This window comes from Numenius arquata, chromosome 5 (assembly GCF_964106895.1).
Source record: "Numenius arquata chromosome 5, bNumArq3.hap1.1, whole genome shotgun sequence".
Classification (NCBI taxonomy): Eukaryota; Metazoa; Chordata; class Aves; order Charadriiformes; family Scolopacidae; genus Numenius; species Numenius arquata.
This window is the reverse complement of record NC_133580.1, coordinates 1,667,568-1,681,409: the sequence shown is the minus strand read 5'-3', so window position 1 is coordinate 1,681,409 and position 13,842 is coordinate 1,667,568. Positions and strand designations below refer to the sequence as shown.

The window sequence follows — 13,842 nt, the reverse complement described above, 5'->3', positions numbered from 1 at the left end:
CAAGTGATGTGCTGCTGCCATCCCGGGGGAAAAGCCAAATGGCAGGACAGAAAAGAGCCATCACGTCAGAGACCTCTGAGCTGTCCCGTCCCCCTTTTAACTTGTCATGTGAGGTTTAAAACAGAGGTGGGAAATATCCAGGGAGGGGTGGTGGGGGAGGAAGCCTTAAAAAAATTAAAGGAAGCCCTCTTATTAGCCTTAAAGAAAGAGCATTAAAATGACAGTGAAGGCAGGACTAGCAGGGAGAATCCTGACACGTCTGCTTTTTCCAAAGCATCGGAAGAGGGAGAAATGCCCCCTTTCCCCGTGGTGAGAAGGGTGCCTGAATCTTTAAGACGGCGGATTGCGCTCAGGAGGAATGGACTTTTTACGGACTGTGTGGAACAGGGTTGCTATGATACAGTCAGAGGCATTTTCATGAATCCTGTGGCAAATAACATTGAATCCTGCTTAAGCAGACAAACAGCAAGGCAGGTCTCCCATCACCCAGCCTTAGCAAATACACAGGAGCAATCACTGAAAGAGATTTTATGCGTTATAAATATGCTATTTGCATACAAATGAATATTTTTTCTTTGGGGCTGTATTTTCCAGGGGGTCAGTGCTTTGATTTATTTGAAGGAATGATCCCTCTTCTCCATCCCTGGGCTTGAGCATCCCCATAAACGTGAAGAACTCAACGTCCACAAACGGGGGGAGTTACGGGGCCAAACCAGCCCCAGGAACCTGACCATGACCAGTCCCACGGAGCTGAGGGGGCAGGAGAAGCTCCACTACATACAGAGACTTTACAGCGTGCAAATGACACCCCGAATTTTGCAAGCACTTACAAGCACAGGGGATCTACTGCAAGAGACTAGGAACACTGTGGCCCCAAAAAAGCTGCTAATGCAGATTTTCATGGATTGAGCCGCTCCTGAAAAGTACGGCAAGACGGAGTTATTTAACCAGGTAATTGCTCCTGCAAACCAGGCAGCTGGAGGCTCCACTGCAGGCTTGGGAAATGCAAAATTGCAGGTACAAAACGACAAAAATAGGGTCAGGGCAGGTGGCTCGAAGCCTGTTTGAAAAGGTGGCCACTGAGAACCGGGGGCGGCAAACAGGGATCAAACTAAACAAGCAAGAAAGCCCAGCACTTCCTCACTTTTTAGGCTTATCTTTCCCCAAAAAATTCCAACGGGAAGCCTGATAGAACAAGATCGGTGTTGCTACGATAACAAAGTTTCCTGCTCCCATTGCTCTACATAAACCCGCTCTTCTTTCACTCCACCAGCCCTTGGGATAATAAAAAGGCGAGAAAGTTATAATAAAATTACATCAATTCCCTCAAGCACGTTCCATGATGGGAAAAACATAAGCTCCCAGCCATTGGTCCCCCAGTAGCCAAGCGTGCACGACCCCCCTTGTCCTCCCCATGCACCCCACCAGCTGAGATCCCCCAGCAACACCCAGTTCCACCAGTGGAACCAGAAGGGGCTGGCAGGGATGGGCAATGGGACACATGCGGTAACACAGACCGTGGCGCACACACACGCCTCCCAAATATCACCCCGAGAAGTACAAGCTCCCGGTCAAGGAATGCACTTTGCAGGCACTGGAAAACCATGGTGGGTACCGAGCATTCCTCGTAGAAATCTTATTGAAAGGTGACGCGTCATGCCAGAGAGCGACCCGTGGGGAAAATAAACATTCAGACACACTTGCAGCCCATTTTTAACTCGCTGGTTTGGTTTTTGTTGGGTTTTTTTTCCTCTCATTTTTCCACCCTTACTTCTCCAAATCACTATGTCGCTTAAAACTGTTTCACTGAAAGGATTCTTTTGGCTGCTGTTTGATGGATTCCCTTTCCAGGGTGATCTCTGCTCACTTATTATATTTCCAGGAGATTCTGCAACCTATAAAACTAATGACAGATGATAGCTAACAGAGAAATAAAGCAAATTTGAGCTGTTTAACAACCCAAACCATCCTCAGCATCAAATTTTATTATTTTTTTTTTATAAAAAGATTTACTCAGTCTCTTAGGAAGTGAAGCCGATGCCTCTTGCACAGACAGCTACAAGTGAAGAGGGGGAACCAGAGCCAGCAGGCACCTGAGCAGCTTCGCTGGGCTTCTATCACTGGGTCTTGGCTTTTCTACCCTTTAAAATGGGCTACTGCCACCCAACACTTCTTGTCAGCTTTGGGGGTCGACTGTTACCACCCCGGGACTCAGGGAATAATTTTTTTCTCTTTAATTTACAGCTAAAGCCACTTTGAAAGTGCCAAATTTGCAGCCTTAAACTCAATTTCCAATCATGCCACCAGCCGAAACCGGCTCAGAAGCCCGGCAATGCATTTAACTTGCAGCAGACAGACCCTCACATGGAAATAACGATACATCTCCCTCTCTAAGTTCCAGCTATATCTTTATGAATCCGCTACATGACTATTTTTTTTTGCCCGATTAGTAGAGGACATCAGATAAATAACAGACAGCTGGAATTAGCATGAACTAGTTAAATTATCAAGGCAATACAATTCCAGTGAACATCAGCAAGAAATGTAAACATTTTCAAACTGTGATTATTATTTTTTTTTCTTGTTTTGAGCAATTCTGATTTTTCCGGAGGGGAAAATAATAAACAAAAAATCCCAAAGATTTCTAACAGAAACATAGTATACAGACATGTTTTCAAGCCATCGCTCTTTTCAGACATTCCCTTCATATTCTCTCTAAACTTCATGCACTGAGAGTCGAGCCCCCCCAGCCAGCTCTGCTTCCAAGCTGTAAACATTGCAATTGTGGTCTAGACATCTTTCAACAGAAGGACCTCTAACTAGTGGACACCTTTTTCAGCAAGCCTATAATACACAACTCAGCACTTCATTTTCAAGAAAATCAATGTAAATAAAGTCACGCAAAACAACCCATCTCAAAATCTCGTTATCCTTGAGGTGGGCAAAGATTTATCTTACATACATTACCAAAAATTATATATATATATACACACACACACAAGAAAGAAAAGAAAGCCAAAATAAAATTTCTAGAGAAATCAAAGCAAACCCCAACCCCTCCGGATCTGTTGCTTTAGCAAAGAAAAACAAAGCATGCATCCCTTTTTCTCTTTGATCCCTCCTTCCCAATTTGCAGAGATAGAAAGCACATACAAACAGAAAAAAAGCCCGGCAGGTTATGTTTCCGTCCCTCTCGCATCTTTAAAGAAAGGAGCCGGGCTACATCAGTGGGGACAGAGAATTTGGAGGCTTTTGGGCTGAATATTGAGAAATCAAGTCAGATCATCAAGGCAACACAGATAAATAAAGTAAGTAGAATTTCTCTGCCTTTTTTTTTTTTTTTGTGGCTGAATGTTATTTTAGCAAAGATTTCATCCTTTAATAGGATTTCTCATCACCCCCCCCCTTAAAAACGTCCAGAGCTCGATTCGATTGCACACACCACCGCCTCTCACCTGGCAGCTACATGGTTACTCTCACAGACATCGCACATTAACTGCTTGCTAGAAATTGCACACAAAATGACTTATTATTAACTTGAGTCTCGATTTTAAAGGAAGCAAAATAACACAGCCAGTGCTTACCACAGCAAGATATTTTCACTCTGCTTCTAACTAAATATGTATAGCTCTATCTCGCTAGCACAGAACGATATATGAATGGTTTACTATTATTTATCACATTTAAAACCCAGGCAAAAGCAGCTACACTTACAGGCATACTTAAAAGACAAGACATGACAAAAGATTTAGGGAGAGATAATATACCAACGTCATACATATCACAGCGAGGCCATGTTGAAGCTCAACGCGTTTCCCCCCTCAGTAAGAAATCTCTCTCTCTCTCTTTCTCTCTCTCTCTCTCGCCTTTCTCTCTCTCTCTCTCTCGCTCTTGCTCTCTTGTTGAATTGCTAGTGGTAGTAGTAGCCCCCAACAGCTCAGGAGAAAAAATCCATTTAACGAGTGCCCAGGAAGAACATGAGTATGACATTCACAAGCAATAGCACCACAATCACTGCAAAAACGACCACCGTTTGAACATCCAAGGTCATGGTGCAATGCAGAACACTGTAGTGTTCAAGATGTGGGGCTGGCAGATTTGGAGAAGTCAACCTCTGCTCTGTAAGACTGTCCATACATCCACCATGCTAGAATAGAGGAGAAAACTGATCCTGGTTTTGGTTTTGTTCGTAAATGCTTTGTGGTCTGCTTTGAGTTTATCCCCCTATCTGCTGTCTCTAGCTCACGCTGGAGCCCGCTACGTGGAGCATCATCACAACCAGTGAGCACTTAAGATGCAAAAATCCTTCCTTTAGGAAAAGAAAGCGAGCGCTGGCTGCGAGCTTCTCTCTCTCTCGTCCCCCCTCTCTCTCCCGGTCTCTCTCTTGCTGGCTGGCTCGTTTTTTAATTCGTCAAGCCAGTGCGGGTAAGAAGCCTGGGTGAGTGTGAGAGCTCTGCAAGCTGCTGCGGCTGCATCTCTCGGTGCGAGGCGGACCCTTGCGCATACTAATCAGCTCCAGTGACCAGGCAGCGAAGGGATCCTGGCTGTCACTCAAACGCAAAAGGAAGCGCTGGCTCCATAAATACGCGAGTCTTCCGCCCGCCGTGATGGGGAGCGCCGTGCCGGCATGGTTTTTCCGCCCCCCCCCCCTCCCCACCTCTACTTTTGCGGCAGTTCGGGGAAAACAGAGCCGTGCAGGGGTAGCCGGGAAGGCGGCATGGAGGTCGGATGCCAACGTCGAGCTCCAGGAAGGCGTCTCCGGGCTTTCTGTGCAACGTAGATCCCGTTCCTCGCTGCCTCTGCACAACGGGGACACGGCTGCCCCGTCCGTACCACCCGCGCTAAGCTTCGGATGGGAAATATTAAACGCCAGCAAAAAAAGAGCCAGTGCTGCCAGGAGCCTGCTCAGACCAGGTAGGGGAGCAGGAGAAAGAGCGGGGAAGAAAAGCAGCCAAAATAACAAAAAGACAAGCCCTGGTAACTTGGAAATTCATTGTGAGCCATTAAGGTGGGGATTTTGTAGGGGGAATCACTTTTTAGCTCGGTACAATGCTATGCACATCATCCCCTCATAAATCTATCGCACAGCCTCTCTCCTCAGCACTGCGCTGGGCTTCTCCATGCTAAGAGTTAAATTGAATTCTGATTCTACAAATAGAGATGTATAAAAGGGGAGTGGGGGGGAGGACAGGATGGAGGATCTTTATTCCATCTACAGCAGCCAGAAAAGCTCGTTCCCACATTGAATTCTCAAACACACTCAGTGCTTATGGTCCAGGTGCCAGTTGCCATCCCCAAACCTCAGCCTCAGATCCCAGAACCAGCAATTACCTGAGAGAGGCATCACACACACACATAAAAAAGATGCGCTCAGCTGGAAAAAGCAAATGATTTTACAGGCAGAGACAAATATAGAAGTGCTGCCAATGCATACACATTACAGACAAAAATGTACATACAGGGGCTGATCATCAGCACCTTCCAGGAACCTTTCTCCTAAGAACATCCCCGGGACGTTCCCACACCGACACAAGGCCAACACGCCCCAGACAAGCACTTATTTTCTTCTCCAGAAGCAAAAAACAAGAGTTTGGGAGGACTTTAAGGGACAGGGCCTGCACGTCCCATCACAGTGTCCTTCTTCCAGGTGACATTTTTTGTCACCAGCATTTGGGGAAGGGACGGGTGGGATTATGCTCCTACACCCCCCCCCCCCTTACCATTCAAATCGATATTAAACCCAGCTATTTACTGTAAGGCTTATTTTATTTTTTTTCCTTTGCAGTAGCCAGAGGGCTCCCTCAAAAGGAGCGGCCTTTTTCTACATCCACCCCCAAACACCATCAAAGGAGAGACCGCGTTGGGTGGGCGAGGACAGAGCCTCCAAGCGCCCCCGCTCCTCGGCCTCCGCTGAGCCCCCGTGGTTTGTGGAGACCAACACTCGTCCAACACACCCTCCTCCTCGTTTCTCACCAGCTTTGGAGCAAGTGTGGGCCGTGGTGTGTTGGCAGAGGCAGAGGGTGGGTTGCGTTGAGCAGTGTTAGAAGTAAGAATGGTTTGGGTTAATCAGGGGGTTTCTTTTTCTCTCTTTTTTCTTTTGTGCGACAACTAAAAGCCAGACGCTGACTCCAGCAACCGAGACCCCCCCCTGCTCTGTTCAAGCAGAGAATTTCTCATTCAGGAGGAGAGTGAAAGGTGATTTTTCACCTGTCTGTTTACAAGAAGCTGCTTCAAACCTGCCCCGGGCTGGCAGCTCGGCGGCCCCACACGCCAGGCTGTACCCAGGTGATGGATCTGCCTGATCACCAGCTTCCAGACCCACATCTCCTACCAAGTGTGCATTTTCAGGACAGTCACTCTGCCTGATGCAATTTTCAATTAATCAGAATAGGAAATAGATAACAGATGTGGAGTATTTATTATTGTTACCATCCTTTCCCAAAACAATACAGGCAATTTTCCAAAGTCCAAGCCTGAACTCCCGCAAACATCCATGAAATTCCAGTTTCAGCCTCAGTAATGACAGTGACCGCTCCAAAATACACAACAGGCCCATATTTAGAGGCATCTTTACAGCCAGTTAATCTTTTCCTCTGAATTGCAGTGAGCACAGAGGGAGCCTGGCTCTAGACCCAGCCTTACTTGTAGGGGGAGCCCAGTGGGGATGTTCTACCTGCCCCCAGCAGCCCCCAGCACCTGCAGACACCTCCGCAGACACAGCTTGTCCCTCGCCTTCTCCTGCCCTGTTTGTGTCCCCTCAATGCCGGGATGGGGAAGCGACCGGCAGGGTTTCACGGCAGACTCCTCTGTGCCTCTGCATATAGACACGGGGAGCAAAAATCGGGCAGGTAAAAGCAGCGGAGGCCTAAGAAATATCCAGAAAAAAAAAAGGTGCAGTAGCCATCACACATGCTCAATAGCTACTTCCGTGGCTGAAAAAGAGGATTTCTAACATTAGGAGCGCTGTGCCTGGCAGGTCTCAGGCAGTCACTCTGCAAGAGCTGAGCCAGTCAGAGCACAGGGGTGGGCAGAGATTATAAATAGAGGCAATGAAGCCAGCCCCCCCTCAGCCTGGAAACCGCCTGCCAGCTGCAGGCAGGAGGTCCCCCACCGTCCCGCTCCCCACGTCCAGCCTGTGCGTCACCAGCCGGGGTGGAGGGGGCGATGGCTGCGGAGACCCCACCATTGCCCCAGCTGCAGTGATGCTGCAGCCCAGGAGGCTCCGGCCGCAGCATCCATCCTCCCCGGGTCACGCTCCGGAGCAAACGCCCCAAGAGATGAGGCAGGAAAGCGCCTCACCGCGTACAGATGCGAATGTTGAGCTCCGGTGAAAGTTGTGTGTGAAACAGCCACCAAGGGTGAGCAGCACAACCAGATTTACGGCATAGAAGCTTCTATTTAAATTATATTCCCAATAGTACTTGCTGCTTTATATAATTTCCCATGCCTTCTGCGTGCACTAAATGTTAATTTTACTACGAAAACGGATGGTACTTTCTCTTAGAAGCCTCACTGAAAAAGAACACCTACACAACAGGGGTTTATATAAAACCACCGCAAAGTTTAACTTCATGTATAGCTTTCTGAAAAGTTTGATCTAACCTTCTGCATAGAGCTAAACGGAGGAACTAGAAGAAAAGCTTTGTAACAGTTATATAAAACACCAGCTCCCCTCACAGCACAGCACATGCCCTGACACCACAGTAGCTCTGAGGAGCACAATTTGTAACGCAAGATCAGCGATGGCTTCTGTATGAGAAAGCAGTTTTGAGCTTCAGCCAGGGCTGAATTCCACTAATACACCACGCACATACAACTATATGTACACATGAATCTCTATATACACATAAACAGAAATTGTATTCTGGATTCCCAAATAGCAGACAAATTAGAAGGGCTCCTACACCGCCATTAATTACAATACGGTAATTTTGAGGCAAGCCTCTGAAGCAGATGATACCAAGTCTCTATTCCTTCTGTGCTTAAGGCACTGGGCTCAGCCATGTGACCACGACTCCCTCCAATGGATGTCTCCAGCAATTAGCACAACCCACCACTGCTGGCTTAACAAACACAGCTCTAACTCAGGAGCGAGGATTTATCATTGGAACGCTTAAAGGTTCTATATCCCTCTCCCACTCACAGGTACACGGTCTCCCCAGGAGCCGGCAGGGGTGTGGGGCAGCCCAGGGCTTCAGCTCCAGCTCCCGTAGATCCCCCGTGCAGATTAACACCCTCCACTGCAGCAATCTCTTGGACATGTAGAGGTATCTATGTTCTCCTACCACATCAACTCCATCTTCGATTGACCGCAAAAATCAAGCAAACTCATAACCTCAAGGCTGGGAGGTTCAGATTGGATATTAGGAACAATTTTTACACTGAAAGGGTTATTCAGCATTGGAATGGGCTGCCCAGGGCAGTGGTTGAGGCACCATCCCTGGAGGTATTTAAAAGCCGGGTTGACATAGTGCTCAGGGACATGGTTTAGTGATGGTTTTTATCAGAGTTAGGTTGATGGTTGGACGAGATGATCTTAAAGGTCCCTTCCAACCCAGACAATTCTATGATTCTACGATCCTATGCAGACCCAGTGAATTCCGTTCATGTGTGGCTGAGATTTGAGATTGGGCATGAGGACCCCAACTCTGCCAGGCTGGAGAAACCCACTCATCAGTTGGCCAAAGGAGATAAATCTTTTGGAAACTTTTCAGAAATCTTTTGGAAAATTTTCAGAAAATTTCAAATAAATCCCAGGGTGGCTTGTGACTCTGTGTGGGAATAAAATTATGGTCCTGTTGGTCTGGACTGGATCAAACCCATGGCCCAGGGGAAAAGTGATCGTCCGTCCTGAACTGCTTCGGTTCTTTTCTATTCCCTCTTTGAGCACAAGTCGCATCTCAGACCTACATGGCACTGTGAGAGAAGTTTAAACTTTTCATTTTAATTAATATTGCCCTCCAAGAGGAAGGAACAGCAACAGTACCCAGGGCTGTGGGGGGAGGAGACGGGCAACTGCTCTTCCATTCCCAGTCTCCTCTGCTGGGACCGCTGACCTGCTGCATCAGGCACCGATGTGGGATTTGATTCATGGAGTCCATTAGAGATTATGAGAAGACCATCAAATTAATTCTTTTTTTCTAAATCTAGCCAGGAATTAAACTCGGGGATTCAGAGATTAAAGGCCAGTGGGATTATGATTTGCTAAATTTCCAAAAAGGAGGATTTTCTTAAACTGGGACTTGCCTCTTTTTCCTTTCTCTTCACAGTAAATCTGATACAGAGCCCTCTTCTCCCATCCTTTGGCCAGAGGGCAGGCACCAGCCTACAAGCTGCAGAGCTGCAGCAAAACGCGTATTTCTCCTCAAGAATCTCCATAATCTTGTATATTTATGGACTGTCTGTCCCAGCCCTCTCTACCAGAGAGAAAACAAGTGGAGAAACAACAAAGCGATGGAGTGGCCAAAACAAGCACAGGTTCCTCCAGTATCTTCCACATTAACCACACGGGACACTTTAGCAAATTCCTAGCACGGCTGGATGAGCAAATGATTCATTTACAGGACTAGTATAAAATACAACTAGAGAAAGACAAAGGGGAGAGAGGGAGAGGTAGGCAAGGGTAAGATGATCATCTCAAAAGCTGGTGAGGCTTAAATAGACTTCAGGAGAAGAACTGCATAAGGAAAGGCTGAGTTGAGAGCCTGCAAAGCCATGAAAGGGAAGAGAAGGTGGATGGGGAGGAGAGCAGAGCAGGACCCGCGAAGCAAACTGCTCTTGTAGCAAGGCTAAGAGTGCTGGAAAAGAGAGTAAATTTACGTTTTTAAGCCCACTTTTGCAATGTTTAAGAGAACACAGGGCACTGCCGGAGGCTGAGTTTGCCGCGCTGCTTAACCTGCATGACCAACTGGGCAAGAGCACTACACAAAGCTCAGAGGCTGCAGGGACAGACCTGAGCATCTCTGGGTCACTGCTCTCACTATTCCACGAAAACGAAAAACAAGAATTTCACCCAAAGATGGGAAGCATCACATTGACCTCCACAGCTTGATCCTTGGTAGATGTACTATATACAAAGACACACAGAGCTCAGGCAAGCTGTAGTTGGTGAACTCTTTTCCATTCTTCACCAGTTCTAATTTTATCTCGGAAAACAAGAAGTGATACACAACAGAATTATGTCTCCAGTGTAGAAATTGATTTATTTATAACCCTTTCATTTAATACTACAGCCAGACAGCAATCAAAGGCAGGCCAGGGAGGCTGGGATATGCTTGTGCACCAGCCCTGGTTAACCACCCTCTTGAAAACTAACCATGTTCCAGATGAACAGGTCTCAACCCCTTGAGCGAAGGGCAGTAGTGACATGTCAGATACCAGCCAGGATGGCCTTGGACCACATCTGGAGACCTCAATTAATCTTGGTTCCTTCTACAAACAGAGCCAGCATCTCAGCAGATGGTGCTCTTTCCTCTGTCGAAGAATTCGAGCGCTTGCATGATGCTGTGAGGGGGGAAATAAAGCCAAAGCCTTGGCACTGTCGCCTTATAAGGTGTCCAGATGCTTCTTCCAGAACACCCTGATCAGGTGCCATCTGTATCCTGGCACGGCTTCGTGCTTCCCTGCTAATATCCTGCCCTCACCTGCTGGGCCATGCCACGCACACACAACCCAAGGCTCTGCCCCAGCAGCGGCCACGTTACACCAAGGAGCCACATCCTCATCTCAGCAGTTTTCATAGCTTCTGTGACACTACACAAATCATGCCCAAATGGCACCAAGAGCGAGCCTGTCTGGGGGGTTCATTCCATTGTGCTTGTCTGGACTGCAGCGAGAACAACAGTACTTCTATTTTTAAGTTTATTTGAACTTAAAGCATTAAGACAGACTAAAATCTCATGCCCCCGGCAATCATGTTGCAAGTGCTTTCTCTTCTCCTTGCATCTGCTCCACACCCCAGCCTGTACTCTAGAAGCATCCTCAGACTCATGATTTTGAAAAAGAAGAAGAAAAAAAACCCTCAAAACCAGCAGAAATGTGGTAACACCAATTACCCTGGTCACAGAGAAAGCCTTCAGGGAGCAAGAAAGTTCAGTTTCAAAGGACCCATCAAATTCAGATGTTCATTTTAACCTTATATAAGCTCTCTTTTGTCTGAAAAAAAAAAAAAAATTGGCCTAAAAGAATACATAGACATTTACTTCTTAATTTTACTTCTCAGGCTTCCGGGTTTGCAGTTGAGCCTAGAAACAAGGTAAAAAAAAAAAAAAAAAAAACCAAAAAAACAAAACCAAAGCCCAAACTACAGAAAAATCCAAGTCCCTTCCTTCCACTGCTCCCTCCGGACCCTCTTAGAGGAACTCCAGCGCTTCTGCTCTCATTTCTGACATTAAATGGCAGAGATCTTCACACCAACACATACCTGGACACAGTGGCAAGTGAAAAGAAAATAATCATCACCCACTAGAAGCTACCTTATAAATCCGGGGTCACTGTCCCCAGTGGGGTCCCCGAGAAATACAGCCGCACAGACCCAAAGAAGAGAAATCTCTTCACCGTGAAAATCAAAGGGCGTATTTCAGCTTTGCCACAACACAGGAAGGTCCTTTGAAATCCAAATGCATCACATTTCCTGCGCCGTTAAAAAAGCAAATCTAATAGAGTATTTTCATCTGCCGAAGCCTGTGGAGGCCCCGCAATTAGCAGTGAGGAGAGAGATGCCGGGCAGAATGGAAAGAGCCGGATCCATGATGCACATACTAAACAGCGATGTCAGAAATTACATAGAGGAAAAGGCAGAAAAAAAGAAAAAAAAGTCTCTGGTTCTGCTTTGCGCCTTTATTGACTGACCTTGCGGAAAATGTGGTTTAATGAGCAGCTCTCCTGCACGAGGACTCTCCCTTCTCCACCCAACAGATTATAATCAGCCCTGCTTATGGGCATGGCCAAACCGGGTGCTGCTCCGGTGCACCGGGAGAAACGCAAAGGCTTATGAATTTGAAAGTCCTGATGCAGTTCACTCCCTGGGACTTGTTATTCAACTTTTTACTGCTGCTCTGTGGGCCTGAGCTCACCCTGAGGGAAATATGAAATTATCCACCAGGTGTACATTAGGAAAGCAGAGCCCAGGCACAGTCCCGTGACTTACTGTCCCATGGCCCAACAGGGAGCAGAAGCCCCGGCCCTGCCTCACGCAAGAGGAATGAGGATGGAAAGAAATGGCCCGCAGCTCCTTGCAGCCCTCCTCATACTCCTTCTGCAACACTGTTGGCTTTGGCTTCCCTGGATTTCTCCTTGTCAGGATACTGAGTAAAGAAAAACCCATCTTATTAAGAAGCTGACCCATGGGTGTCATGTTCTTCACACAAATTAACCTAGAGAATTAGATGTATTTCATATAAATCATTTTCTCCCCATCTCTGCCTGCCAAAAATAAAGGAGAGGGAACAGCCTATTGAATCTGGCACTCTTTTAATGAAGAAAACGAGGCAAGGCAACCTAATGAAGTAGGAATTCCAGCTGGATATCAGTAGATGTATGAATAGAACATAAAACACTCATTTTTATCAGCAATAATATCAGCATTAAAAAGGAAAAAGAAGTTTATAGCTTCTTTCTTTTTTTTCCTTTCTCCAAATGAGGCAAATGAATGCCAAGATGTTTCCATTTCCTATTCCATCCGACTCAGTGGGATCGCTTGCAGTGATCGGTCCCTGTCTGATGCTACACAACAGCCTCCCAGGAGCGCCCAGTGCTTGCCCTCCTGCCAACTGCTCGTGACAACGTGCCACTGCAGCGAGCCAAAGGGACACCCGCTGTGCGGGATCACAGGGATAAACCTGCTCACTGGAGGACACGGGTTAAACACAACAGGCGAAGAAAAGGAACCTGGTGCTGCCTTGGCTTCTTCAAGAAGCACAAATTGCCCTTTTGCACCATTAATCAGCAACGCCAACGTAGAGGTGCATCAGGATAGAGCTGAGGTCCCAAACACAGTATTGCATGAGGTCTGCAACAGCTACGGCAGAGGTGGTGTGGTGCAATTTACTGCATGCCCAACATTATCTTGGGTAAAACGCAAGGAATTCTGCAGTATGGCATCTCTAAGGAGATCTTATAGTGGCCTTTCAGTACCTAAAGGGAGAAAACTGGAGAGGGACTTTTTACAAGAGCATGTAGAAACACGGCGAGGGGTAACGGCTTAAAACTAGAAGAGGCGAGACTGAGATGAGATCTCAGGAAGAAATTTTTTCACTCTGAGGGTGGTGAGAGCCTGGCCCAGGTTGCCCAGAGAAGCTGTGGCTGCCCCGTCCCTGGAGGGGTTCAAGGCCAGGCTGGATGGGGCTTGGAGCAACCTGGTCTGGTGGGAGGTGTCCCTGCCCAGGGCAGGGGGTGGGAATTGGATGATCTTTAAGGTCTCTTCCAACCCAAACCATTCTGTGATTCTAAGTTGGGATCCCCTCTGAACAGAGCACTTGTGCACATGAATACGCCTCTTTGGGTTCAGCGAGAGTTCACCAGAGCTCTGGACCAGCAACTGGACTGGACTTCTCACCCACACCCTCCTACCAGCCCAAATCAGAGATTTCACAGCCTGAAACTGGCTCCCAGATACGACGCTCCTGCCATTCTCTAACAACACTCCTCTTTCCTCTCCCTGCCCACATTACATAAGAGGCAACTTTATTTATTTTTTTTTTCATAAGACGTCTTTTCATAACAATAGAAACTATTGGAGACCAAGATAACTTGATGAATTTTTCCTATTATCTAAGAGCTTAGTCACTCAGGGAATTAGTCATGTTCAAAATAACAGCCGGGCTCAAAGAGATTCAGAGCAAC

The 13,842-nt window shown here is 47.1% G+C and overlaps 2 protein-coding genes across 2 annotated transcripts in view; both read right to left on the bottom strand.

The window, feature by feature from the left end:
• The window catches only part of ARHGEF9 (Cdc42 guanine nucleotide exchange factor 9), a 185,484-nt gene that overhangs the window by 108,836 nt on the left and 62,806 nt on the right, over positions 1-13,842 (bottom strand). The gene's annotated exons all lie outside the window — the stretch shown is intronic.
• Positions 3,956-4,135, bottom strand: LOC141464285 (uncharacterized). Its single transcript, XM_074147085.1, has one exon. The coding sequence runs from the start codon at positions 4,133-4,135 to the stop codon at positions 3,956-3,958; it is 180 nt and encodes a 59-aa protein (XP_074003186.1).

What these genes read in the sequence shown, in the direction of transcription:
- LOC141464285 (XM_074147085.1), bottom strand. Translation starts at nt 4,135, where the DNA reads ATGGACAGTCTTACAGAGCAGAGGTTGACTTCTCCAAATCTGCCAGCC.